At 52.6% G+C, this 26,759-nt stretch overlaps 10 protein-coding genes across 10 annotated transcripts; 5 read left to right on the forward strand and 5 right to left on the reverse strand.

Annotated features, from left to right (window-relative positions):
* Nucleotides 1–724: 724 nt before the first annotated feature.
* On the forward strand, nucleotides 725–2,312 carry SAICODRAFT_89671 (general substrate transporter; the record flags this gene model as incomplete). The annotated part of the gene is made up of 1 exon (XM_019171646.1): nucleotides 725–2,312. The coding sequence occupies exon 1, from the start codon at nucleotides 759–761 to the stop codon at nucleotides 2,310–2,312; it is 1,554 nt and encodes a 517-aa protein (XP_019025851.1). The 5' UTR covers nucleotides 725–758.
* A 282-nt stretch (nucleotides 2,313–2,594) lies between these two features.
* Nucleotides 2,595–4,024, forward strand: SAICODRAFT_64505 (uncharacterized protein). The gene is made up of 4 exons (XM_019170078.1): nucleotides 2,595–2,795; nucleotides 2,848–2,939; nucleotides 2,991–3,074; nucleotides 3,124–4,024. Exons 1-4 carry the CDS (start codon nucleotides 2,711–2,713, stop codon nucleotides 3,934–3,936), a joined length of 1,074 nt encoding a protein of 357 aa, XP_019025852.1. The 5' UTR covers nucleotides 2,595–2,710; the 3' UTR covers nucleotides 3,937–4,024.
* Nucleotides 4,025–4,779: 755 nt separating this feature from the next.
* Nucleotides 4,780–11,655, reverse strand: SAICODRAFT_39179 (uncharacterized protein; the record flags this gene model as incomplete). The annotated part of the gene is made up of 4 exons (XM_019168609.1): nucleotides 4,780–9,717; nucleotides 9,817–10,645; nucleotides 10,781–11,151; nucleotides 11,260–11,655. Coding segments are annotated over 4 exons (6,534 nt in total), but the record flags the coding sequence as incomplete, so codon positions are not given.
* A 1,675-nt stretch (nucleotides 11,656–13,330) lies between these two features.
* Nucleotides 13,331–15,632, forward strand: SAICODRAFT_29408 (uncharacterized protein). The gene has a single exon (XM_019167404.1). The coding sequence runs from the start codon at nucleotides 13,589–13,591 to the stop codon at nucleotides 15,419–15,421; it is 1,833 nt and encodes a 610-aa protein (XP_019025854.1). The 5' UTR covers nucleotides 13,331–13,588; the 3' UTR covers nucleotides 15,422–15,632.
* A 336-nt stretch (nucleotides 15,633–15,968) lies between these two features.
* Nucleotides 15,969–17,182, reverse strand: SAICODRAFT_69927 (BCNT-domain-containing protein). The gene has a single exon (XM_019170519.1). The coding sequence runs from the start codon at nucleotides 17,159–17,161 to the stop codon at nucleotides 16,181–16,183; it is 981 nt and encodes a 326-aa protein (XP_019025855.1). The 5' UTR covers nucleotides 17,162–17,182; the 3' UTR covers nucleotides 15,969–16,180.
* A 253-nt stretch (nucleotides 17,183–17,435) lies between these two features.
* Nucleotides 17,436–18,713, forward strand: SAICODRAFT_29409 (Tautomerase/MIF). Its single transcript, XM_019167405.1, has one exon. The coding sequence runs from the start codon at nucleotides 17,748–17,750 to the stop codon at nucleotides 18,582–18,584; it is 837 nt and encodes a 278-aa protein (XP_019025856.1). The 5' UTR covers nucleotides 17,436–17,747; the 3' UTR covers nucleotides 18,585–18,713.
* Nucleotides 18,714–18,820: 107 nt separating this feature from the next.
* On the reverse strand, nucleotides 18,821–19,840 carry SAICODRAFT_5939 (nucleotide-diphospho-sugar transferase; the record flags this gene model as incomplete). The annotated part of the gene is made up of 2 exons (XM_019169684.1): nucleotides 18,821–19,686; nucleotides 19,738–19,840. 2 exons carry the CDS (start codon nucleotides 19,838–19,840, stop codon nucleotides 18,821–18,823), a joined length of 969 nt encoding a protein of 322 aa, XP_019025857.1.
* Nucleotides 19,841–21,251: 1,411 nt separating this feature from the next.
* On the reverse strand, nucleotides 21,252–23,406 carry SAICODRAFT_64509 (amidase signature enzyme; the record flags this gene model as incomplete). The annotated part of the gene is made up of 3 exons (XM_019170079.1): nucleotides 23,257–23,406; nucleotides 21,396–22,951; nucleotides 21,252–21,263 (listed from the first exon to the last, which is right to left on the reverse strand). The coding sequence occupies exons 1-3, from the start codon at nucleotides 23,294–23,296 to the stop codon at nucleotides 21,252–21,254; spliced, it is 1,608 nt and encodes a 535-aa protein (XP_019025858.1). The 5' UTR covers nucleotides 23,297–23,406.
* Nucleotides 23,407–23,931: 525 nt separating this feature from the next.
* Nucleotides 23,932–25,097, reverse strand: SAICODRAFT_54221 (uncharacterized protein; the record flags this gene model as incomplete). Its single annotated transcript, XM_019169274.1, has 3 exons — nucleotides 23,932–24,442; nucleotides 24,495–24,886; nucleotides 24,954–25,097. 3 exons carry the CDS (start codon nucleotides 25,095–25,097, stop codon nucleotides 23,932–23,934), a joined length of 1,047 nt encoding a protein of 348 aa, XP_019025859.1.
* Nucleotides 25,098–25,764: 667 nt separating this feature from the next.
* Nucleotides 25,765–26,518, forward strand: SAICODRAFT_5942 (uncharacterized protein; the record flags this gene model as incomplete). The annotated part of the gene is made up of 3 exons (XM_019169687.1): nucleotides 25,765–25,914; nucleotides 25,977–26,179; nucleotides 26,248–26,518. 3 exons carry the CDS (start codon nucleotides 25,765–25,767, stop codon nucleotides 26,516–26,518), a joined length of 624 nt encoding a protein of 207 aa, XP_019025860.1.
* Nucleotides 26,519–26,759: the final 241 nt, after the last annotated feature.

Here is a 26,759-nt window from a genome sequence, read left to right on the forward strand (position 1 = left end):
AGCTGAGGGATGAACGATCCGTCAAAGGTATTGTCGAACGAGCGGAGGACCAGAACATCTCCAGTTCGAGCTTCGTTGTGCTGTTCGATTCTCCTTGCTTGTACTAATTTTTGACAGGTCTGTGTTTCAGCGACGGGATTGGTGGAAAGCATCGGATGGTGTTCCGATGCTATTCCGAACCGGGAGCCGAATTTTGCCCGGAAATGAAGCTAGAGGAGGCGATCATGCCATCCACCGCACGGAGGTGGATGTTTGGTGAGCTCTCTTTCGTCGGAAAACCGTCAGAAGAACGCCGGAAGTGCGTGGAAAGTCCTGGAGCAACAGCGTCCAGAGGTGATTCTCATCAGCTTTGTCGCACCGGTTAAACTGGGCGATTCTCGGTTGTCGGTTGACTAAGCTGATGGAGTTGTCTCGGGATAGTCGGGTTAGTCTTGCTCTAGCTGAGGACCCATTCCTACAGCGCGCGCGCTTCACACCTAGTGCTCGTGGCGGGGGCGGCCCCGCTCTAATCCTATGCCCCAGATTCAATCCCCACAGAGTTTTTCATCGTGACAATTTAGCCTGGTTCGACCTCCTGGAACTCGATCTGTTCTCCAGTCGGTTCTGTCCGTCTTCGCCTATAAGAAGGGACCACCCACCCCCAGCTTTTGGATCAGCATCAACAGCGACTTCTCTCGTCCACATCTCACTCTTTGAGCCTCCGAGCTTTTTTACTTACTCACTACAACTACTCTTTCCTCGACTACGAGAGTTAGTCAATGACAGCAATGGCTGGATCTAATGTGCCCGTCATTTTGATGGGTCTTTTCGTGGCCTTTGGTGGTTTCCTTTACGGATACGACACTGGTACCATCTCCGGTATCTTGGCCATGCCTCACTTCATTGAGACCTTCCACGACCGTACCTCCGCCGCCGGTGTCCAGTCAATCTCCGCTTCCCGCCAATCCCTCATTGTCTCCATTCTCTCCGCTGGTACTTTCTTCGGTGCCCTCTTCGGTGCTCCTACTGGTGACTTCCTCGGTCGTCGTCTCGGTCTCGTTTTCGGATGTTTGGTCTTCTGCCTTGGTGTTGCGCTCCAGACTGCTGCTACCATGACTGATCTGTTCGCCGCTGGTCGTTTCTTCGCTGGTCTTGGTGTCGGTATCATCTCTTGTTTGGTTCCTATGTACCAGTCCGAGTCCGCCCCCAAGTGGATCCGTGGTACCATCGTTTCTTGCTACCAGCTCGCTATTACCCTTGGTTTGTTGGTTGCTGCTATTGTCAACAATGCTACCAAGGACCGCGACAATGCTGCTGCTTACCGTATCCCCATCGGTATCCAGTTCGCTTGGGCTGCTGTTTTGGCTGGTGGTATGCTCCTTCTCCCTGAGACTCCCCGTTTCCTCGTTAAGCGTGGTAACATGGAGGCTGCTGCCAAGGCTCTCGGTCGTCTCCGTGCCCTTCCCGCTGACTCCGAGGAGATCCAGGAGGAGTTGAAGGAGATCAAGGCCAACCACGACTACGAGCTTTCCCTCGGTGCTGCTACTTACCGCGACGTCTTCCGTGGTGGACCCGGTGGTGGTAACCTCCGTCGTGTCCTCATCGCTATCTTCATCCAGATGTTCCAGCAGCTTACCGGTGTCAACTTCATCTTCTACTACGGTACCACTTTCTTCAAGAACTCTGGTATCAAGAACGAGTTCACTATCTCTATGATTACCAACGTTGTCAACGTCGTTTCTACTTTCCCTGGTCTCTACATGGTCGAGAAGCTCGGTCGTCGTTGGTTGTTGATCTTCGGTGCTTGCGGTATGGCTGTTTCCCAGTGGATCGTCGTCATTGTCGGTGTTTCCACGGACTCTGATGCTGCCAACAAGGTCCTCATTGCCTTCGTCTGTCTCTTCATCGCTTTCTTCGCCTGTTCTTGGGGTCCTGTCGCTTGGGTCGTCGTCGGTGAGATCTTCCCTCTCAAGACCCGTGCGAAGTCTATGTCCATGGGTACCGCTTCCAACTGGTTCTGGAACTGGCTCCTTGCTTTCGTCACTCCTTACATGATGGACGAGGACAAGGGTAACCTCGGCGTCAAGGTCTTCTTCGTCTGGGGATCTACTTGTTTGACTTGTATCCTCTTCTCCTACTTCTTCATTCCTGAGACCAAGGGTCTTTCTCTTGAGGAGGTCGATGAGATGATGGCTACTACTACTGCTCGCAACTCTACCAAGTACAGGCCTTCCGTCACTACTCAGCTCCGTGACCAGTACGCCATGGACGCTTCTGGTATGGGTGACAAGGTCAACCCCAAGACTGAGGAGGCTGTTGTTGAGTACGCTTAAGCGTCTTGGTTTTTTGCAATACGGTTTATATACATGCATGGAAAGGGAAAGTTGAAGGACTCTCGATAATTATGCGAGAGATTCCTGAGGAGTTTGTACGATTATACTATGGTTACCTTTATCTCTAGATATACACGAAGGAAGAACCTAATTGATGAGTTTTGAATCCATGTCGCCTCTATTTCTTTCAAGCATTCCTCATGCGCGGCGGCCGAAAGCGTCCTAGGCAATCGGGGCAGTCGCACACGCCAATCGAGGGAGCGTACCGGCCAACGGGTACGACAAACGGAAATCACTCAACAACGGATTCCTGCCGGCCGCGAAACCATTGGAACAGCTCGGCATCTCCAGAAGTTTGCTCTTGACATTCCACAGCTTTGCGGCGGATCAACCGGATCATGGCGGAGGAATATCGAGTGAATGTTGGTGCGAGCATCCTCGATCCGGGAAGGCCTGAGGCTTCGCCGTTCTTCGCGGTGCATCGTATGTTTTCTGATCTACCGTTGAAGAGTTGTTCTGACTGGTGTTTGGCTAGATCGCTTCATCCCAACGAGTGCAGACAACATAAGACCTTCGAGGTTACACGGAGGCCCTGAACACTACGACCTGGAAATACCTGGTCGGAACGTAAGTTACTGGACTCCTCTGAAGAGAGGGAAACGCTAAAGCGAGCTACAGGGAAAGGAATCACAAAGCTTTGAGGGTACACGAGAAGCACAGAATGACGTCGACTGTGTCTTGATATATAATGAGGAGACTGGGGTACGTTCAATACTTCATCACAATGTCTGGCGTTCCTAACAGTTCACAGGAATATACACTTGAACGTCTCGACTCAATACTTCACATGAACCATGTCCGTGGTGCACGAGCCAGTTCAAAAGACAGGAGACCAGCCTCACCACCGACTTCCTCGGAGCTGGAGTCACGAAGTCGAACAACGACTTCAGGATCGTCCACAAATCGGCATGAATCACAAGAACGACAACCTCAGAGGATGCAATCAAGATCATCGGATCAACCAAGGACTACGACGTTCTCATCCATCTTAACCAAAGTCGATAAACCCGCACCGAAACCCACAACGCCGGTGCCCTCCCAACAACGCACAGAACCTCCAGCAAAAGCTCCAGCACCACCACCAGTACTACAACAACCTCTCATGCTCCCAACAGCCACAGGTTCAAGCGTAAGTCCCGAGCACAAACAACGTAAACCGAGACCACGCTCACCATCCCCCGAATCTGACGCGGACGACTCCGATACCGAAATCCGACCACAGCCACAGCCACCGTCACAGAGCCGTCTTGGCCGCATTCCTCAAACAATCGACCTCGGTGACCTCCACCTCGACAAACCCTCCGAACCCAAACCCACAGCTGCGGAACCCAAGGCCGCCGACAATTACCGAAATGACATGGAAGACGAAATCGACTTCGAACTGGACGATCTCGCCGATCTCGCAAACGAATTAGAAGAAAGCCTCGACGAAGACAAAGGCAAGGACGAAGCGGCGAGTCCGGCGGATAGTATGCAGAGTGCGGCGAGGAATCCGGTTAGTATGAGGAGTCTTGCTGGGGCGAGGAGGGAAGATGATGAGTTGCCTGATAGTGATGAGGAGTGATCGAGGAATGGTGCCTTTTCACAACAAAAATCATCGGACATTCAGCTCGAACAGTGGGGTGGTTGTCACGACAGTTTTGGCACATCAGGGAGATGAGCTTGCAGTAATCATATGGATCGACAAAACTTATGGAACGCATGAAGTTGAGATACTTGGAATACTCTTATCTCATTAACCATAACCTCGATAACAAATAATTGACTGACACAACATGCTCTCGCTATTCCAATTGCTCCCAAAAACCAAAAACCAGTCCGTAAATAATAAACCAGATAACTCCCAGCAACAAAACCAAAACATCCATAGGACCAACTATATCTTTCTCTATATTATCCCCAAACCCTTTCTCTCCCTTTATGTAATGACAGCTTCAACGAGCGCCATAGCCATCGCTGCGATATCTGACGCCTGCTTCATCTGTGGCGATCCTTCTGCAATAAAAGTTCGAATTTCCTTGATTCCACCGAAGTGAATCTCCTCTAACAAGCTCTCCACAGTCCTGCCTGGACCGTTACTGGTCTGCAACATCCGCTCAGAGGTCATGACGAACAAAATCGACTGCACCGCGTCGAGGATTGCGATGTTCGCAGACTCCCTAACGACACGGCTGAGGTGGCTAACGAGACCTGGCGAGATCAACGCGAAAATCTCAGGGAGAGTAACTGCTGCCTCGGCCAAGAAGTTGTACAAGAACACCTTCTCGCCTTCTCCGAAGCTTGACGTCAACATGGACGTACAGAGCGTCAACATCAATAGTGCCGTAGTGTTGTCGGGGATGTCGAGTTGATTAAAAATCCTGCCAGGAATCTCAGCAAGCTCAGCATTGTCCAAAGCAGGCTCATCCAGGCCTGCGAGCCACAACACCTCCTTGGCTTCGACTGGGTTAGACATAACCGGCAGGAGAAGCATTAGACAAGCCAGGATCTGCGGATCTACAGTCTTGCTTGAATCGTGGTTCACCTCATTTCCGTTCTTCCCTTCAATCTCGAGGAAGGTAGTCAAGGCCGCGATAGTCGCCGCCTTAGTGGACGGGTGGTGGAGACCCTTCAACAAGCAAGCAGCGAGGGCGAAGGAAAAGTGCGGGTCGAAGTGAATCTGCATCTTGATGTCAATCGCTGACATGATTTCCTCCAGGCGACTTCGGCCACGCAAAAGAACAGTGCCAATGGAGTCAACACGGAAAGTATCCACCGCAGCCAGTGCGCTCAAACAAGCCTGGATGAGATTAACGGCAGCTGTGAAGATCGGCACAACGTCCATGTGAAGCACAACAACAGCGATCCAGAACAAATCGGAGATATACTTCGAGCCCGGAGGAAGTTCGTGTACAATCTTTGTCAAACTCATGACGATACTGAGCAGCAACTGATGATCACCGGCGTTTGCCACAACAAGCTTGAGAGCACTGCGGAGAGCCACCAAGACTTGATACAGCAGGTCGTCATCAACTTCAGACGCTAGACAACCCAGAGCGATGAAAGCACGCGGCTGCAAAGCAGGGCTGATCTGGAACGCTGTGCTGGTGATCAAACTCATCCAACGAGCCCTCCAGGCGTTAGCAATATCCATCGAAGGCGCGCACATTGTCAAACCATCCAAAACAAAATGTGCGACAATCTCCATAGACGCCAGAGGAATGCTTTCGTTGGTGACACTGTCCGCAGGCGAATCGAGGTAGGTAATAGGGTTCACTGCCATCTGGTACGGAAGACCGAACAAGAGCCTGAACTTTGGTCCCGACAACTCCACTAAAGCCGCCTTCATCTTCTGTGATGCAGCCTCGTCTAGGTGAGTGGCAGTACACATAGACTGCAGAGTGTTGATCAAAATTCCATGCATGGAAGCCCTGACAGCATATCGGCCCCAGCCAACCATCATCATGGTGATATGACAGATCTCCGGTATATACATCATTGCATGAGGCCCGCTGCCAAAGGAAACCATAAGGAGGACGCGGACCAAAACTCCTAACTCGGTGGAAGGAGCATCATCAGGCAGCCTGCTTGCAGACTTGATCAAGGCTCGCGAGATAGATTTCCGCAGACGCGTGATAAGCTTTCCATAGTAGTATGTAGGCTCAAAAGCAGTGAAGATTCTGGCCACCAGTTCAGCCTGCGGAGATCCAACACCATGATCAAGAGCGAAACGCAACAATTCGTCTAGGACAATTGATGCAATAGACTCAATCCGACCAATAGTACGCCAGACACACCGCTCAATCCCGTGGAAGAACTCCGGATCACCGTGTGTCATGTGGATCAATGTCAACATCATTTGGCGTAATTTCGCCTCTGCCTGAGCTTTGTCATCACCAAACAAAGGCACATAAGCGCCCAAGTTATCCAACCATGGCTGGATGTATCGTATAGTGTGCTGCTTCTGGAAGTGAGAACATTTGTAGTAGCCCACGAAGAACTCCGATACCAGCTCAAACGTCAACTGTGGTTGCGTGGCTGCGAGCTTACTGCTCAGCTCGGCCACATATAGGGAATGAGAAGCTGGAATGCAGATATGTTCCGAAGAGAGCACCTCTTTGGCAATTTCAAAGTTGAAAGCCACGCTGATTGCACAGAGTAAGTTGTATGCTGACACCCGAAGGTTAGCGTCCTCACTTCCAATATTCAAAAGAGCGATTTGCAATAGGGTTCCGGGAACATCCTTCGGCCGAATGAGTCTGTCTGTTACTGTACTTTGACCCGAGGCGACCTGTGTAGCTTGTGCTTTCAGAATATGCTGTCTGATAGCACGTCGCTTCCTGCTGGACAACGTAATAGTAGTCTTGCCTTCGTCAACACGGAGCACAAACAAGTGACTGTCTTCACCACTGCTTCCACTGATCAAAGTAACATCAGCAATCTCATTGAACTTGTAGACATCATTGAGGTGCCCGTGCGGGAACCCAGGGAGAATCTCAATGGGCTTCATCGTCGTCAATTGAATATGTTCGGTGCCAATCTTAATGTTAACCGGTGTTCTCTTCGACGTCGACGAAGGTGACACACGAATAACGTTTTGGTAGAGTGCAAAGGGTTCGTTCGCCAAGGCAAGTGTCTCTTTAGGCAACTTGACGTCAGACAAGTTGTAAAACTCTTGAAGATCCTGAACGTTGCTGAGGAACAACATCGAGGAAAACATGGCGCTGTTCTGCAATTGGAATGAAATTGCAGGCCTAATGCGCTTGCGCAACCGCCTCCTATATGTCGTGTTCACGTTAAGGTAGATAAATCGGCCGCAGTTGGCTCTTGCCTCAGCCGGTATCACCGAGAGAAGCTGCTGCACCCAGGACGAATGCATTTCATTCGTATCCGAATAATGGGTGGCGTCCATCAGGAAGTCGTAGGGGTTCGCCCACACTCCACTCAGAATTTTGAGCACACAGTATACCATAAGCTCAGAATCCATGATCTCAGCTTGGAACTTCGACAAGTGGATGATGATCACAGAGCGTCCATCTTTTCCAAGTCCAGCATTGTAAACAACTTTCGAAGACAAAATGGAGTCAATGTTTCGATCCTTGTTACGCAACATGAATTGTCGCAAAGCCGCCATGGAAATTTCCCCCGGATTGCCAGCTACATGCATGTCCACCTTCTGGGCAAGAGGTGGAGACCCGAGCTGCGCAACAAGAGTCGACACGCGGGCAAATATCGAACGGATGTCCATGTAACTTTCCGGGGCGGCGTTAGAACCATTGTCCTTACCAGAAGTGCGCTGGGTCACCAGGGTCTTCCTGATACGGTCACTGTGCTCAAACAAAAACCTGTGCAACATGATCTGAACATCCTTCGTAGGCTTCTGCTGGGCCGCCAGACGCTGGAGACTATAGCCGGGGTTCACAGGGTTCACCGATATGTCGCGCAGGAACGCAGTGACCGTAAAGATGTTTGAGGTCAAGAACTCGTTGAGGATAACCATAAAAGGCTCCTTTGCACCAAAGAGCACGTTGTTGGCCAAGTTCTGGACAATCTTAGCAATCAAAAGTAAAGCCCTTCGCGCTTCCCTGGTTGGAACAGAATCAACCAAGCTCTCGGACTCTGGAGCCACAATAGCGGGGCAGAAGTAACGCAAGAAGACAAAAGCACCAACAGCAGTATACTTAGCTTCTGGAAAACGGACGCCAACACATACAGAGATATGGTAGCAAAGTTCCCGGAACGGTGCAGGCACGTGTGCCGCTGATTGGCAGATGGCCTCGATAAACTTTTGCGTAAACGACTTCAAACGTTGAACATGACGAGCCAGCTCCTGATCGGATTGAACCTTTGAGGGGTCCAGCTCCTGGTCCAATTGAGATGCATCCTTCAAAACCTCAGCAAGCACGGGTTTGAGAGTGGAGGCCAAATAGGTACCGCCATGAAGCTTGGCGAAGGCAGACATCATCTTCGTTGCCATGCAGTTTCTTCGAAGAAGCTCAGCTTCATTGTCGGTATTCTCCACTTCGTCAATGATCAATGTCTTCAAGAGATCCATCGCTCGACCTTTGGACTGGAAGAGATTCAACATCACAATTGCCATGTCATCAATCTCAGATGTCGGACAACTGTCACAGAGTGCACGAGCAAACCCAAGACTTTCGGTGACAGCGTCGACCAACCGATCGTAGCTGTCGCCTGCAGCAGTCTGAGCAAGGACCTGGAACTCGGTACCTTGAGACAGCACATCCGTCAAGATTTGCAAGAATGCAGACCGAATCTTTGGTTCCTCGTGGTAACTCAACCTCAAGGTGTGCTTCAATCCACTGCCCACATTGGCGCTGAGCATATTGGATATAGCTTGCACACAAGCAGTACGCAATGGACCAAGGTCCCTTACCTGGTCTTTGCTCTTCTGGTATAGGTGCTGCAGATCTTGACTGGCGTTCTTCGTCAAATGACCAATTTCAATCACCTCTAACACGCGACATCTGTTCAGAACCTTCAAGAAGACCGAGAAGTATTCGTAGAACAGCCGTGACTTCGCATCGGCAAGGTCAAGCGCATTAGGGATATCCTTAGGCTGCAAAGGCAACTTCCACAATAAGCAGCAAATAGCCTTGAGCACAGCCAAGTCCAGATCACGCTGAAGACGACTCAGTTGGGATTGCTGATCATCTGGAATGAGCTCGGCAGTCTTGCTGATCATATCCGTCGTCCAGTATGCCAACAAGCGAACCAACGCATTTTTGACTCGGAATTCCTGGCGCAGGTTAAGAAGATCCCTCTGCGTAGCCACGACCTCACACAACTGAGCCATCTTGATCCGGATGCGAACAGTCGTGGCATTTTTTGTCAGTTGCTCCAAGTAACGAGCTAGGTTCAGGATGATCTGCCCAACGTCAACAGCAAAGGTGGTATCCAGGTTATCCTGCACGCGATCGAAGATGCACTTCAGCAGCGCAATCGCCTGCTCAACGAAAAGCGTATGGCGATCCTTGCAGATAGCATGACCCCTCGAGTCAAAGAATTCCTTCACCTTCGTCTCCAAAGACTGAAGCAAAAGGATATGCAACCTCGGATTCAAGTCCGATGCAAGCGTGTCCCTGACGAACTCCCGAATAAAGACCGAGTTGCACACCAGTAAATCAGACAACTCATTCATGAACTGCACAATCGGCGCCTCATTCTCCCCCATAATCGAAGAATCACCAGACTGGACATTCAAGTTCGGCAAGCCATTGCTATGCTGCCCGACAATCGGGAAACAATGTTCGTCCACGCAGCATCCACCAAGGGAAGCACAGAACCCAGTATAGTTCCTCCACGAAGTCTTCAAATCACTCGTCAGCACAGGTGGATTCAAATTCTCCGTGATCAGCGCATTCTTCGCATCAGCCAGTGCCTTTCGTCTCGCAGGGTCATCGCTCCGCTCCGCATCTTCCGTTTCGAGGGCAAGCTTGACGACAGTCTTGGTGAGCACACGCCATCTCTTCCATCCCTCCCCCCATGCGGCAAGGTTAGCAGGCGTAGGCCGGTGCATCATCCTCAACATCCGCCTAATCCTCTTCTGCACCGCAAACCTCGTAACAACCTGGAAGCCCTCCGTAAACAACTCCGTATACAACGGGAAGTTGCTCATGACATTCGTATACGTCGTATCGAGTTCATTTTCATACGTCTCCGTCAAGTACCATCCCTCAACCATAGCCTGGAATGCGTTCACGGCGCCCGTGATGGTGGTCATATCCGTCGAACACAACAAAATCAACAGCGAAATCTCCGTCGCCACGATCGCAGCCAGCCTCTCCGGGATCTTAATCCCAAAACTCGCCAGATCCCGATTGACCCTCAAAAACGAATTCATGCTCCGCATAATGTTCGACAACGCCTTCAACTCTGATCGGTACTCATCCCTTGTCTGCCCATACTCCAGAATCTTGCGCGAGATAGCGAGGAGCAACCCACTCCCAATCATCCAAAAAGCATGCATCTGATCCTCCGGGTCAGGGTTGTTCGAGATTCCAATACTAGCCCCAGCAGGACTCATCGAGAAAACCGCTAAATCCAACGCACTCTCGCGTAACTTCTTATTTGGATCTCCAATACACCTGACCATGGTATTCATCATCGTCTCCGCCGCATGATTCCGATGAACAGCACTATGCAACGCCGCGAAATTCATGTCGAGCATATACAGTCTCAAGACATACCTCAGCACTGTCTTCGGACTGACCACGTCATCATCCACGTACCTCTTCTCGTTCTTCCCCTTCACCCGTCCCGACCCATGAACACTTGTCAGATGACTCGGCGTCGGCGAATTAGGAACGGACGTTCCAAATACCCCCAACCCAGCACTTGCTTTCTCACTTTGCGCCATGAGCCCATTCGCGATCATCCTGCGAAACGCGGGCGCAAGCACGGTGTACATCCCCTCAATCCCCGGCGTCCAACTCTGCGTCTTCCCGACTTTCGCCTGTGCAGCGAGTACACAACAAGCCTTCACTAACACCAATTGATGCAGCAAGACACTTCCCTGGTCGATACACCTCGGAACAATGCTCGCCAACGTCGCCTCGGGGTGAATCTTGTACATCGCCAGAAACCCCTCGACGAGGAGTTGCTGGTCCGTGATCGTATTCTGTACACCAGCCGGAAACAAGACATTCCGAACCTCATTCTCCACGTCAATAACATACCCTCGTAGAACACTCCCGTCGTTCGGTGGTAGCATCGACGCAGCTTTGCAGATATCGACCATACACAACGCAACAGCCTCATAATACAACTTATTACTTCCCTGACTCAGGGTTGCACCCAACGCAGCCCCTCTGATATGTTTCTTCAAGTTCGCCAGAAACTCGGTTCTGCGTGCATGCGGCATCCCATGCGTCCCACCATGCCCCACGCCATGTCCGAGCCCCTTAGAGGTGGAGGACGATTTGAGCTGTTCCATGTTCAACATACACGTCGTAAATACATCTGGACAGAGCAGCAACAGCATCGTCTGCAACGGCCTAAACACACTCTTCCGCTTCGTATCACTCCCCATCCCGTACACCAAATCAAACATCTCCTCAGCCCCCGCTCCCTCCAGCCTTCTTCTCGTCCTCCACAGCCCCACGAATTCCCTAGGGTAGAGTTCAATCCATCGCCATATTCCCCGACGCAAGGATTCGGCAAGGACGTTCTGCATACCTTTCTTGAGGTGCGGGATCGCTTTTGACATTTCGCAAAGTTGCGCAGAGAGGCGTTTCGAGTTGTACTGGTACAGCGCCATATTCCTCAACGGACCCATATCCGCACTGGATTCTTGAACCGATAACCAGCGGATATGCTCCAAACTCCTACCCAAAACCATACTCCAGTTACTCGCACTGACATACGCGACGACTTTCTCCGCACTCCGCGTCTTCTCGTGCAAGATATCACTCATCAACAAGCTCGTCTCATCCGAATCATAGCACACACTGCTTCCCGCACCTTCACTTGCAACACCTGCCGTTTGAGGTGCGTCGACGTCTTCGGGGTCTCGCATACAGTGGTGTACGTGCCGCCCCACGAGATCGAAAACGTAGCGTGCTAGGTTGGGGGGAAGAGGGGGTGGGTCGATCCAATGTCTCCAATCAACATTATCGGTGCTGTGGGCCCAGCCTGCGTCCCGTTCGGCGGAGGATTGGTACGCCATTAGTGTCGCTTGTCGGAAGAAGGAGGAGTAGGAGTCGGACGAAATGGTATCGGTTCCGGCATGCGATGACAGCGACTCATTCCGAGAGGGTGTTGTGGTCCGGAGGGTGTACTCGGGGTCGTTGTTGGTCGGGTCAGGGTTGTGTGAGCGGTGGTATGACCACTGTTTCCCAACACACTCTGCCAAAATCCTCAACAACAGATTCTCGCTCTGCAAAATCGCTAGAGGACGGAGTCGTTCATGTGTAATGTCGTATGGCGCCGATATCGTTTCCAACAACGCACACACTGCGCGGAGTACGTGCGTGAATTGTACCATGGAGAGCTCGATGAGGGCTTGTGCTGTCTGCCACGTAACCGGATCATTTTCCAGATAGATGGCGAGGTTATTCGTGTTAATCGGGAGTTTTTCCTTGATCTTCTGCGCCAAGGTCCCCACGAAATCCAGAGCGGGATGCGTCTCGTTTGCCGCGGTCGCTAATCCACCTACACCCACATCAGTCTCCGGCGCACCAAGAAGCCCGTCCATGACCTTCTTCCGTAAATTCTTGAGATGTTTGTTGAGTTGTTGTGGCGGCTTAGGCGGCGGTGGAACCTGTGCTGATCCTAACTGCCTCACACGTTCTTTTGCTGCTGCGACGGCCGTGATGGCTTCTTTGTAGGTCGCGTGGACCTGTGCCTGCTGAACGGCGCTCGAACTCACCGTCGCGCTCGAGTCGGAGCGGGAGGGGGAGTAGGCGGAGGAGTTGGACATGGTCATCGGTTCACCGAGAGATACCATACCGCTTCCCGCAGCTGAAGACGTCGCACGTTGGGAGCGTGGACCCTGCGCTGAAGGCAAAGGCAGCTCGGCCATTATGCTCCTATCCTCTCGAGGTACCTTACGACGATAGCTGTCTTCGCGACCGAAGAAATGGAGGTTAAGGGTGGTCGAAATAAGGTTGTATGCTATTGAATTTGGAACTGTGTTCTACGCCTGTGCGGCTGGGTCTCGTGTGCCCGATTGGGTTAGAGGCGCCAGGGGTAGCAAGGGTTATTAACCGACGCCGACTGCCTAGCGAAATGGCAGTGCTGGGTCGTGTTGATATACGTGGATTTCTTCGAACTGTCCACGGCCGTCTTCACTTTAAGCTCTACGCCTGTAGCTACACATTGATCTGGTGCTGAGGTGACAACCCCCGCGCGGGGGACCCGTGAAACGCGCATTTGTCAAGGATATTGCACTTAGCTGTATGTGTGCACATGTGGTAATTAACCCCTGGAGGATGTAAACACTGAAAGCTCAAGCCTCGACCAAATTCACCACCACGGGAGAAGGTGAATTCTTCGACGAGCATTTGTTGACGAGCAAGGCAAACGGCTTAGCAGGGAAGGACTCGGTTGACAAACATACTGTCGCTTCCGGACCCTATCGGACCAGCGACCTCGGTCCGTTGACGTTACATTCCACAGCTCTCACCCAGCATACAGATTTACACAGCCTCCACGGCATACGTCCCGGCACATCTTTCACGAGCATACATCCCGCGGCAACACAGCATACACCCACCATGTCCCGCATGGAACGCTCCGAATCACAAGGTTCCTCCTCCAGCACCTCTTCCTCACCCTCCTCCCTCCGTCGCCGTGTATCAATCAGGAACTCCACCTCCACGGACGACACCACATACTCCTCTATGCCTACAGCGGGAGTTACAGTTACACCGACTCGTCGGCTGCAGGGGAGGGCGAAAGTGTATGATTCCGAAACGCCTTCTTCACCACCGTATCGTGCGCGCTACGGCTCCTCCGTGAAGGGCAGTCCCCGAAGTGGTGACGAAGAACCCGGAGCCCAAGAAGTCGTACATAGCTTGAGGGAGGAATTGATGGCAGCCCAATCCCTAATCTCCTCCCTCGAACGCACCTGCTCCCTCCTAACCCTCGACCTCTCCCACGCCGAAGACGCCTACTCCAATCTCTCGGACGAACACGAATCCCTCCTCACACAATTCCGTGCCGAGAAAAAGGCGCGGAGGGAGGAGGGGGAGAGGGTTAGGGTGCTGGAGGAGGAGGTTGCGGGGTTGGTTGGGGTTAGGGAGGAGTTGGAGGGGGAGTTGGGCGGGGTGAGGGAGAGGTTGCAGGAGCTTATGGGGAGGGGGACGCCCCGGGTTGGGGAGCTGAAAGCGGAGGAGGGGAAGGGTGGGGATTTGGGGTTCGCGCCGCCGACGCCCACTCTCGATTCGCCTCTGACGTTTACCTCCTCCATGTCTCTCTACACCGCATCCTCCCTCTCCTCCCCAATCCACCCCACCGAATCCGCCACCTCAACAATCGAAGCCCTACAAACCGAACTAGCCGACACAACGCAAGAGTTAGCGAGGTTGAGCGCCGTCGAGGACGAACTCCACGAGTTACAGGAACAGAATGCGAGGTTGGTGGAGGAGGTTTCGGAGTATCAGATGCTACTGACGGAGAAGACTATGGATGGAAGTTTTACGGCTGGGGAGTTCATGAGTGAGTTCGCTTCGTCTCCGCCGATTTCGCCCACGCACTCGACGCCTGCTTCGCCGACCTCTGACAATATGGGCTTGGGATTGGGGAGTTTGGCGAATGAGTTTGCGGAGGTGGAGTCGAGACAAGATGCACAGCGCATCGTAGACCTCGAGAAACAAGTCAAGCACCTCACAGAAGGGAACAAAGCCCTCACGACATACATCTCGAACATCATCCAAAGACTCCTCGACCATCGCTTCGAAGCCGTTCTCTCAAAGGACGAAGTACCACCCCCCAGTGATGCGACGATTCGTGCAGGAGAAGGGGGAGCTGGTGTGAATTCGGCGCAAAGTACGCCGGCGAGGATGCCGCCGACGCCGAGTACACCGTTGAGCCCGCTGCATCGGTCGTTTGATGACACTAACTCCTCGCCCACCCTTGACTCTCGACGGACGAAGGCTAAACGGTTTTCATTCATTTCGCGTGCTGCGACACAGCCCACGGACCCTCGACCCAGCCATGCCCGGACCACGTCTGAAGCCACGCCGTTAAGTGCAACCATTGTGCATAGTCTCTACCGCGCCCCCGCTCCCTCCCTAGGTTCCCCCCAGCACCGCGCTTTGTTGCCGGCAGGGCGACCGCGTATGCCGATCCTCCCGCGTACGACGGTCGGTGGTGGGGTCGGACCCACTGAAGTAGACAGCACGCCTAAGGGGCAAGGGCAAGGTTTGAGAACGTTGAGGCTGGTTGAGCAGAATAGTCCGCCTCCGCCTCCTCCAAATCCAAAGAGGGCGAGTTGGTTGGGGGGTTGGTGGAATGGGAAAGACATAAAGGAGGAGGAAGCAGGCGACGGGAGGGAGAGGGAGAGGACGATGAGTGAGGGGAGTGAGGCGAGTAGTTTGGGGAGGTGAGCGTTGACGTTTACGGAGACTGAGAAAGATAATGGAGGCGAAAGCGGGGGAGGGAGAGAAGTGATGTGATTTGGAAGTTATGTTCGTTTGTTGGGATTCTGGATGGCGTTTGTACTGGAGTTTAGGCATGTGATGTTTGATTTGGCTTGCGCAATTGCAACGTTAGCCTAGCTGCGCTTTTGCTGCGTCTCCTATATTGTTAGTCGAGTAATAGATTTGGAAAGGCTCTGCGTTTCACTTGCCATACTGATATATTGATCGTGATTCACAGCCGCAGTAGCATCTTGGATCGCACTTCAAAACAGTGATAGAGTCGTGCACGGGCTTTCCCACGGTACTCCAACGTGTTTACGTGAGCACCTTTCAGCTGGACGATCATTCACGTTGAGCAACAAACCGACTAGAGGGTATACTCGAGATGAGCATAGTCTGGAATGAGCGACCTGCGATTGGTTTTGAGGGAGGTGCGGGGCATTTGTTTGGTTCTTTCTGGTTCGCACGATACAGCTGCGTCACGACGATATTCTCTCGACCAGCAGAACACGTTGTCATCGACTTCACAACCAGCTATAACCAGTACTTTGATAGGTACCAGCTGTAATAGTCTTGTATATTCAACTTCGTTGCCTAAAGTGACTGATAAGGACGCTGTGCACCTGTCGTATTACGACCACAGGCAATTCCAACTCCAATTTAGACCGAGCAAACGATACCTATCCCTCTCAAATCTGCAACTTTTCTGCTCGCACCCAACCTAAACTACGGCAACCCAGCCCTCCTCCTACTTTCCTCTGCCTCCCTCCTCTGCCCCTCCTTAACCTCCATAACCCTCGCCTCCTCCGCCCTCCTCAAGAACCCCTGTTTCTCGACAAACCCATCCTTGTTATGTTTCTTCAACTCCTCGGATATGCCTTCTTTATCGACGTACGAGGCCCAGTCTAGACGCGACTTCTCGAGCGTGTTTAGTTTTGGGGCTTTGGTGGAGGCGGATTCGAGGGCTGACACGCGCTTGCGGGGTGGGTCGCGTTTTGGTGGAAGTGTACCAGAGGCAGTACTTGCACTGGTACTGGCGGCGAGGGAGGGAGTAGGGGTGGTGGAGACAGAGGAGGAGGTGGTGGGGAATTTCGTTGAGGCGAGGTAGGCACGGGCGGAGGCGGAGTCGGCTGGGACTTCAATTTCTTCGGTGATTGTCTCGCCGGCGAATTCGTATGTTCGCTTGATTTTGATCAAGTGGGCACCCTCGTCATGAACGGGAGCTCCCGCTGCTGATGCTATCGCTGAGGAAGGTGCTGGTGCTGGTGCGTCACCAACTGGTCCTGGAGTAGACTCTGTAGCAATGGAAGGTGACGTGGTAGCAGGACCGGGTGATGGTGACGGCTTCGAGTTCATCGCAGCCCACAACGCGTTGATATCCTGCGTCACCGGACCCTTTGCCACAGCACTCTTCTTCTCCTGATGTTCCCTCGCCCGCTGTGCACGGGTCTTGATCAACCCTCCCTCGCCACCCTCTTCTTCCTCAGCTCCCTTAGTCTTTCGCTTTCGCTTTCCGAGTGACGACGCGACGGCTTCGTCCCCCGAGTCAATACCGGCGTCATCGACTTTTGGGGGTTCATCCTCGTCGTCGGATGAGTCGCCGTTCTCGGAATCGACTTGAGCTCCGGTGGCGTCTGGGATGAAGTCCTCGTCGTCTTCTTCGGAGTCGAGGTCAGGGTCTTCGATAGGCTTTGCAGGGTTAGACATTATGGGTTATGTTTAGAGGGGTGGGCAATTACGAGTCCGAATTCGTCACGTAACGCGTAACGTCGACACGTGAACACGTGACCGTACCCGCGGCTGACTCCAGTTCCAGGAAGGTCTGGTAAGACGACACTCCTTTGATAACAAAATCTCGATCTACATGGAGCCTTTCGACCGTCCAACGGGCCTCGGCTGACGGCTCCAGGGGCAAGAGAAGGGCGAGTTTCGCCGGAAACGTTAATCCCGCCCCTCGCGCGTCGCTCACAATGCGATGCTACGCAGGTCTCGAGGCCGCTTGACGCCTTTGGACCTTCGATAGTTCATTTGTGATTTGTGATCGTCATATGAGCATTCCGGAGATGTTCTTCCTATTTGCTCAGGTGGTCCGTGCGAGCACCTTATCCACCCTCCACTCCCAACCACCCTGATCACCCCGACCACCTCTTCACCCGTCGTGACCAAAGGAAGCGCCACGGATCAAGCCTTCTAGAGCGGCTCGCCTATCCATAACACTTCATACTTCATACAACCCTTTTGGCGCCAACACATCCCACATCTTCCTCGGCACACCTTCCAAGCTTTCCACGAAATGTCTTTCTTCAAAACGCCAAACTTCAACGGATCCGACAACAAGGACCCCGTTACCGTCACTGAGGAGCAGGTGCCCGCTCAGGCTTCTATGTTTGCTCCCAAGGACCATACGAGGGAAATGCGCCGTGGGTCTGTCGCTGATCCTGGTTCGCAGAGGGAGTCTCCGACCTCTTCTCGTCGTGGGTCTCGCGCCGTCGTGACGAACCAGATGCGCAACCTCTCAGTCCAAGAAGATGCCTCCATCAACTCCTCCAGCGCAACCAGCGCAACCAGCACCAGCCCCGAGGTTCGTCGCGACTCGTTCATGCAGTCCTTCAACGAACGCGAGAAACCCCGCGAGAGCGACCGCATCGCCTGCTCCGCTGTCTGGATCGAACTCCGCACCAATGTCAAGATCCCCGACTCAGTCTTCTTCGCGAAAGCCCTCTCCTCGTACATCGCCCAGAAATTCAACCGCTCCGAGGAACAAATCGGCGTCACCATCGAACACGGAAAGCTTCTCCTCCTCGGCGGAACGCTTGATCCCGCGTATTTCTTGACGGTCACGTCGTTGTCAATGTTGACTCCTACGCATAACAGGCGTCATGCTGCGACGATGTCGAATTGGCTTGCGGAGAATTTGGGGGTGCAGCCTGACAGAGGATACCTACGTTTCGTTGATCCTGGACGGGCGAACTATGCTGGGAATGGAATGACGTATCAGACTGGTGTTGAGGAGTACAGGGCTAGCGATGTTGCTGATGAGGGTACGCCCGGTGGTAGGAAGGGCTCTATCTTCGGTAACTTGAGGAAGGGATCGATCGTCTCCACCAGGAGCAGATTGAGCGATGATTAAATTATCTAAGGATACGGAAGGATCACGACGTGTGGTACGTTAGTTATGGTTAACGTTGACGGTTGTTTGGGTTATGTCTGTCCTTTTGCTTTAGGATCATCAAGCGTTTAGTACTTCGTTTGTGGAATAAATTGTTAATTATTAAGCTTGACTATCCCATGATAACTCCGGCTCCTAACCAACGGGTATGTATCTGCGTGTTCGTCTTTAAGTTGTGCTTCTGATTTCGCATTTCCTCACGCCATATTCGGTAATTTCGAAGTCCACCCATACCTCCTCCTCATCTCATCCCACTCATTAATCCATTCCTGCTTCGGCTCCTCCCAATAACAATTCTCTACACACGGCGTCGTCCTCGGTTTCGCAACCGTAAAATGCACAATCCGTGCATCATCCCACATCCCATCCCACTCCTCCCGGTAATTCGAAAACGCCAATAAATTCAAATTATACGTCAACGGAATCACGCGTCTCGAACGTTCCGGGAAGACGTCGTCAGGAAGGCTGAAGAAGCGGTTGAGGACACCTTGTTCGGCGTCCCAAGGTAACTTGTTCTCCCCTGTGAATTTAAGGAGGGCGTCGAAGGTCTCCACTGAGGGTGTTAGGGAAAGGACGCCGGCGTTGAATGTTTTCGAGGGGAAATCGTCCGGCCAACAATCGGGTACTGCGCCGAAACCGAAGGACTCGTTCAACAACCTCGAGATATCTCCCCTCACCAAACAGTCCGCGTCAATAAACGCAATCATTCTGTACTCCACCCACGTCCAACACCAAAACTTCAAGAAATTCCTCCGATAATTGCTCTGCAAATTCTCACTTCCGCCAATTTGGATATCGTCCACGAACCTAATCTTCCAACCGATACGCTGAAGTTTGGAGAGGGAGGAAGGACGGATGTCGTGGACTCGGGGGATCATGATAACCATATCGGCCTCCATGTCCCGGAGGTCGTTGTATTTTTGGATCGTGTAGCCGAGGGTTAGGGCATAGGGGACGTACGCTTCGTTTTGGACGTTGGTGACGATCGCGTAGGGTGCTGGAGGTGGACCGAAGTGATCATGGTAGAAATTGTGGATGTGTTGATGTGGTGGTGGGCCGGGCACTGTGCAATCTGGTTAGCAGTGTCCATTGGTGTTCAGGGCAGTGCACGTACTCAGGAAGAGAAGGGAGAATAGGGTAACGATGAGACCGAAGATCAAGCGTCCCCTCCGACTCGCTGGGAGAAATTGTGATACTTGAAAGCTTGAGATCTGCATCGTCGCAACCCTTTCCCTTGAAATGTCAGACGTGCGATTCTCCAAGAGAAGGATCAGCGTAGCAAGGCTGAAATAGCCGGTATATAAAGAGAATGTCTCCAGCCGCTGCCTTTCGCTCTTGTCGCAATTGCCAAACGCACGGGCCGTTTCGGAGGATTATCAATTATCTGTAACCGGTCAAACTCATTCTTCGAAGGCCTAGGTGGTCAGTGCGAAAAAGCTTATTTATAGCAACCCCTCGGAACTTGACGACACTGCGCTTGCAGTGGCGGCGACTAGACTCGGCCGAAACAGCTGAACTTGAGAAATTCGCGCGCGGGACCAGCTGCTGGAAGGGTTCCCCCAACCGAGCCAGACGAAGAGAAGGGGAACGGCGGGGACGCCCTTGTACTATGTAACAGCGGTAGAGAGCGGGTGAAGGATAGGGCTGAGACAAAATCTGCTCCGACATTTGTGGATGCAGTTGCGACATGGACGCGGTTGCAGGGGAGTGATTTCCGCGCCCGCCGTTGTGAAGCTTTTTGCGGAACGCCCAAGCGGGAAAAGGGTATCATTTTAAGTTCCGGGTAGTTCGATAGGCCAAACAGATCCTAAATGTCGTGTGCACGCGACGCGTGGAAAGGTGTCAAACCTTCATCGAGGAAGTCAAGGTGATCGTACAGTAACCCCTCCACGTTCTTCAGGGCGGGCATAACCTTCTGATTCTCGAGCTCCAAGTGCATCTCCCATGACTTGGCCCAAGTAGGCCATAAAGATCACTTTAGGTGAGCGCAGCGGAGATGAAGGTTGCGACGGCTTCCAAGCCGTCCCATGGCGGGGGCCATCGTTTTGACGTTCTGGGACCCCACCCCCAGTATATTGATCAGACCTTCCCGTGACCCTATCATGTTCACATATAGTGCGGGCCGTTGGCCTTGCTTCGAACGTTGCTGAAAGACGATTTCCTTGACTCCTGCAATATATGCGCTCCAAAGGATTCGCCGAGGCGATCGAACCCAAAGTGAAGACCCAAGCCGTGTAGATGGGGCACGGGGTGATCACGACACGTTATGGCTCTATCAGTGTCGATCGCAATGAGTAGTTGCTAGATGAGAGCGTTAAGAGTGAAAGATACCACTGCCAGCCCGATGCACCGCGTGTACAAGTAAACGACGCATATCCGAGGCCATGGACACGAAGCCCGTACGTGGGTATTAGGCAGGTTACCGAACGTCTTCAGCTATAGCTGAACGGTTTGTCGTTCTGTCGGCAATCAAGTTGACTAAATTGTTTCCTTGATTGGTTGCATGGACCTCCAGGTATTGATCTGAAACACGGGCCGGGAAAGCGCTAGTGCCGTTTCAGTCGATACTTCAGCGAACCTTGAGCAGAGAGGTTGTTTGGCGAGAGGAACAACTATCAACAAAATCTCTTATTTCTGTACCTCGGTAAACAAATAGACGAGCGACACACTCATAAACCATCAAATATATACAAAGAAGCTTTAGTAGTCCATCACCGACACTCCTCCTCCATTGACGTCCACGTGTACACACACTTCCACGCCCTAAGCAACCCCATCCATAACCTCCACATTCGGCACAATATACGGCTTCGGACCTTTCTTCCTCACCAACGTCGCCTGCTCAAACGCATACGCGTACTGAATCAACTTCTGCTCACTAAACGGCCTTCCCAAAAACGCGAGTCCAAACGGCACGTTAGGCGCAATCGCCACCAGATCACCGCGGGAGTTGTACGTGACGTTCGTGCCTTGGGGGTAGAAACCGAGGGGGACGGTGACGACGGGGTAACCGACGATTGCGGCGATGCCGGCGGCGAAATCGGTAGGGAGGATCAAGGCGTCGAGACCGCCTTCAACGCCCATGCTTTCCAAAGCGCCGTCTATTCCGCCGGAACCGCCGAGATAGAGGTTCGCTTGGTATGCGGCCCAGAACTCGGGTGAGGTGTTACCGTAGGCGGTGCGGTTGAGGGCTTGTTGCCACGTGTAGATGTTCCTGTCTGGGTAGTCCTCGCGGGGATCATTGATGGTGTAGTTTGCGAGATCGGCGAGGTCGTGCACATCCTGAGGGTTGTAGGAGAGTTCGGAGAAGTAATTCGCCAAGTCCGTCTCGAAGTCAAGGTTGAGGACTATAGTGGAGTTGGTGGAGTTCCGGAGCTCGGCATAGGCGGGGAAGTTTGCGTTATCGAAGATCTCCGCCCCGAGGGAGGAGAGGATTTGAACAGACGAGTTGAAGGCAGTGACGACGGGGGCATTAGTGTTGTTGGCGGTGTAACTGATGGCATTGCGAGGGATACCAATCTTCGCACCTTTCAAGCCACAAGTTGAAAGGTTGGCAGCATAATCGGGAATAGTATCGAAGGGGATAGCCGAGGTATAGTTATCATACTGGTCCTTCCCCGCAATAGCCGAAAGAATATGCGCCGCATCCTTCACCGTCCTCGCCATGGGACCAATCGTATCCTGATGCTCAGAAATAGGCACAACAAGTGCCCGTGACGTCAATCCAACCGTCGGCTTAATCCCCACCAAGTTATTCCTCTGCGAAGGCGACAGGATACTCCCACTCGTCTCCGTTCCCAACGCAGCGAGGGCTAAGCCGATACTACTCGAGACTCCAGAGCCGGATGAACTTCCGCTGGGATCTTGCATGGGGACATAGGCAGCGTACACTTGTCCGCCAACTGCGGACCATCCATTAGAGCTGTTACTACTCCTGTAGTTCGCCCATTGACTGAGATTGGTCTTGCCGAGGATCACCGCACCAGCTTTCCTCAGGTTCGCAGCCATGGTCGAGTCCCGAGGAACCTTAGCATTTGCCAAAGCGAAGGAACCAGCAGTGGTGTTCATCTTATCCGCAGTGGCGATATTGTCCTTGATTAAAATCGGAACACCGTGAAGAGGACCACGGGTACCATTCATCTTGCGCTCTTCATCGAGAGCGGCGGCGATTGCGATGGCATCTGGGTTGATCTGGATGACGGCGTGCAGGATAGGGTTGACCTCGTTGATACGGGCGAGGTAGGCCGTCGTGAGGTCTACGGAGGTGAAGGTGCCGCTTTCGAGGTAGGTTGCGATTTCATCGATGGTGATGTCGACAAGATCAGGGACTTCTCCCGAGTAAGAACAAGACGTAGCAGCCGAGGCGACGGAGGTCAGGCTGGCTGCGAAGAGCGCTAGGGCGTAGAGGTTCAATTTCATGGCTGGTAAGAGCAATCGCAAGGCCGTCGATCTTTGACACCCTCCTTAGGCAGCAGCAGGACGCGCACTCTTATACCCAAATCAGAACATCTGTAACCAGCAGAAGAGCCTCCTACATCATCTTCGTCGGACGAAACCTGAGCTGAGCCTCCTCCAAATCAAGATTTTCCCATCCGACCCGCTCGGCTACACTGTCGATCTGCCCCTTATACACAACCACGAACTTTAAGGTTCAGCTCGAGCACGGTAGCCATAGCCAAGGAAGTGGACAAGCTCGTCCGAAACAGGCCTTACCCCGAGAATAAGAGATCTCGGGGCTCAAGAGAGCGATCACCGCCTCCGATACACCTGCCACGGCGGCAGGATGTGGGGATCTCCTGCAGACGCCCCCTGCTCGTTGATTCCCTCTCGTATTTACGTGTGTTTGATGCCCGTCATAGCTTGGCCATGGCCATAGACTCGAGGCGGGGTCGCTTAAGATTAATTGTCCGATCGGATACGCCGTGGTTGCATTTTGGCTGCGTCGGTCATGCTGATCGTGTTCAAGTCCCGAAGCCACGCCAGATTCAGGTGACGCCTATCTTCAAAAGTTCGGCATGCTTCACTCTCACGTAAGAAGTTGATTGGAAGGCTTAGCCGGTTGGCCGCCGTGATCTGTATAGTGGCGGGGTATCGATATCGTCGACGTCAAGTTTGAGAGTGGTCGGCTGAACGTGAGAAAATATATCAGGTAGCCAAGTAAAGTAAATCCCAGTCCGTATATCGGCCGCGGCCTACCACGGCAAATTTTTGTCAAACGAAGTCAACCAATGTTCATCGTCCAATGACACCCACTCAACTTTTGAAACAACAACAACCACCTCCACAAGCACCGTGCACACTCGAGAGCTCAAAGCCCCTTCGCCATCTCCCCCATCCTCTCCTTCTTCTCCTTCCTCTTAACCCTCGAATACATCCCAACATCCCCACTCCAAATAAACTCCCAAATAACCCTCGTCCAACTCCCATGCCTAGGCAACGGCTCATAGAACTCCCTAGCAACCCTCCTCAACTCGGGTAGTCTCGTCCACGCCACAAACGGGAAATCATGGTGTTCATTGTGATACCCAACGTTATACGTGACGATGTTGAGGGGGCCGTAGTAGGAGTAGGTTTCGGCGGGGTTGATGTTGGAGGTGTCGAAGACGTAGTGTTCGGCGATGAAGTGGCCTGCGACGGGGTGGAGGGAGCCGGCGAGGAAGGAGGAGAGGATGAGATAGTAGAGGGCGTTGGGGGTGAGGTAGTGGATGAGGAGGTAGTCGAAGGAGAGTTGGGTGAGGAGGTTGAGGTAGTGGATTCGGGTGAAGGGTTGGGCTTTTACCATGACGGGGCGGATGGCGTAGAAGAGGATTTGGAAGGTGCTGTAAGCATCAGAGTTAGTCTCATTTTGTCAACCTATTCATCAAAACTTACCAGAAGAAAGCCTTTCCGAGGATATTGTGCAACAACATCGCCTCGAATTTGGTTGGAAGGTCGGTATCAATCCCATCCACCCCCAAAAACTTGTGATGCTCAATATGATACCCCCGAAACGCCGCACTATACGGCAATCCGATCGGCAAATTGGCAACAATCGAAAACAACCGATTCGCCAAGGGCGACTTGAACCCCAAGTTATGCGACATCTCATGAATAGCCAAGAAGATGTTTTGGTTGGCGGTCGCGCCGATGATGTATGCTGTTAGGAAGAATCGCCATGAGAGGACGGGGGTATGGCGGAGGAGGTAAGCGCAGGTGAATTGGATTGCGAGGACGAGGAGAACGACGTATTTTGTTAATGGCTCGTGTCCGTTGAGTTTTGAGATCTGATATGGATAAGGAGCATTCATTAGCCAATTGCCTCACCAACACTCTCGGAAGAGAGTCAATTACCTCTGGATGCGCCTTCAAAATCGCTTGCCGTCTCGTCTGATGCGGCTCCTCGGTATACGCCCAATAAAAGTCCTTCTCAACCTTTGCGGCATCCGCAGCAGCCTTCCGTTGCTGCTCAGTCGAGGTAGCATCAATCGCCTGCATCCGTTCCTTCAATGTGGTAACATCCGTTACGGAGAAAGCCGTCGTAGCTCCCTCGGCCATATGCATTGTTAAACACGGGGTGCGTGGTGGTGGTTGATGTGTGGTACGCGATGAGGTCGTTTAAATTCGAGACGAAAGAGAGCGAGTCGGGAGACGGGAGCGTACCGCGTTACCGAAACGAGTGGAAAGACGTAAAGAGACAGGAGAGAGTGTCCCGTCGGGTGAAAGAGACTGATAGACGGTCAATTGAGTGTCGGGGATGTATGCTGGTTCAGCTGGTTTGCTCTTTTTCGCCGCATCCGTTCCAACGTTGTCATTGGGATCGTCTAAGTCCTAAGCTCGCGTGAGCCTGCATGAGACCCCCTGCAGAACCCGACCCGCCAAGCAAAATGCGAAAAGGTTCGTGAGGGAACTTTCAATCTTTCTTGCCATCCATTTTGTATATCCAATGGTCATTTGTTTCATGGAATTGCTTCTTGATTCAAAGCAGTCTTTCTTCTTGTGAATCCGGTGTAACATGAGAAGTCGATATCGATCGGTCTCGTGCCGTGGGAGCTTTCAGCCGAAATGAAATACGTACGTCCGACCTCAGGAGCATCAACCTCGACGTCCTCCAGCTGCCCCATAACCAGCGTCCTTTCTACGCATTTTCCTCTCCAAATAAGCAATGGAACCTCCACCTAACCCGCCCAGTCTCCTCTCCCAATTCTCCACAACCTCCACCGCTGATCCCCCCTCCTCCCCCCCGATCCAGTCCGGTGAACTCCGCCATAAAGCCATCCTCCGCAAAAAGGAAGCAGAAGTTCAATCTCTTCTCGTACGTTTCCTCCACTGATGTGATACCAACTCAATTGATGGCTGACTAGTGTGTGGTTGTAGCAAGAAGTCCAGCGGTTATCAACACTCCTCTCCGCTGGGGGAGGGAAGACTGGTCAATTCACGGTAGATCCAGCTATCGATCGCGCATTCCGTACCCTCAAATTCCAGTTGGACGCAAAAGATGAGGAGATTAGTAAGCTACGTGAAGATCTCGAAGTCTTGTCGGCGTCCGACAATGTCAACGCCGTACCCCTCGAAACAAGGTACATCCCGCCTCTCCCTCCTCTACCAACAGGAGAGCAACGCTGACGAAAGAGTGGTACGTGTATAGCGCCCTCCTCCGCCGCCTCCACACAAAACTCTCCCAAACCCTCTCCGAAAACCGGACACTGGGCTCCATGCTCTCCGCCTCCCGCTCCGCGCAGCGCGAGCTCGAGTTATCACTGCGTGTTCGCGAAAACGAGGTTTTGCGTGCACGAGTGTCGGAGTTGGAAGGGTTGGTGGGCGAGATGGATCGGGAGCAGGAGGAGATGGTGGGGGTTGTTGAGGGGTTGAGGGGGACGGTTGGAAGGTATGAGGAGAAGTATGGGAGGCTTGATTGATACTCAGCAATGTGGAGGGGGTTGAGGTAGTGGGAGGTGAATGTTATGACTGCGTATGATTGTATTAAGTTAGTTCAGGTATAGCGTAAAGACCGTGAGCGTGCTACATTACCTTCTCCCCTCTCACCCACGACATTATTCCCCCATCTCCATCTTTCCTCCCACAATAAACAAATATAAAAAACAAGAACCAAGAGAATGTGACCGAACCGGAAACCCGACGAAAAAGCATAAATAACTC

Source organism: Saitoella complicata, assembly GCF_001661265.1.
Source record: "Saitoella complicata NRRL Y-17804 unplaced genomic scaffold SAICOscaffold_5, whole genome shotgun sequence".
Lineage (NCBI taxonomy): Eukaryota > Fungi > Ascomycota > Saitoellomycetes > Saitoellales > Saitoellaceae > Saitoella > Saitoella complicata.

Bases quoted from the DNA above. Each gene is read 5' to 3' on its own strand.
- SAICODRAFT_64505 (XM_019170078.1), top strand. From the start codon at position 2,711: ATGGCGGAGGAATATCGAGTGAATGTTGGTGCGAGCATCCTCGATCCG. The intron at 2,796-2,847 runs GTATGTTTTCTG...GTGTTTGGCTAG, and splicing joins GCCGTTCTTCGCGGTGCATC to ATCGCTTCATCCCAACGAGT. The intron at 3,075-3,123 runs GTACGTTCAATA...AACAGTTCACAG, and splicing joins TATATAATGAGGAGACTGGG to GAATATACACTTGAACGTCT.
- SAICODRAFT_29409 (XM_019167405.1), top strand. From the start codon at position 17,748: ATGTCTTTCTTCAAAACGCCAAACTTCAACGGATCCGACAACAAGGAC.
- SAICODRAFT_29408 (XM_019167404.1), top strand. From the start codon at position 13,589: ATGTCCCGCATGGAACGCTCCGAATCACAAGGTTCCTCCTCCAGCACC.
- SAICODRAFT_69927 (XM_019170519.1), bottom strand. From the start codon at position 17,161: ATGTCTAACCCTGCAAAGCCTATCGAAGACCCTGACCTCGACTCCGAA.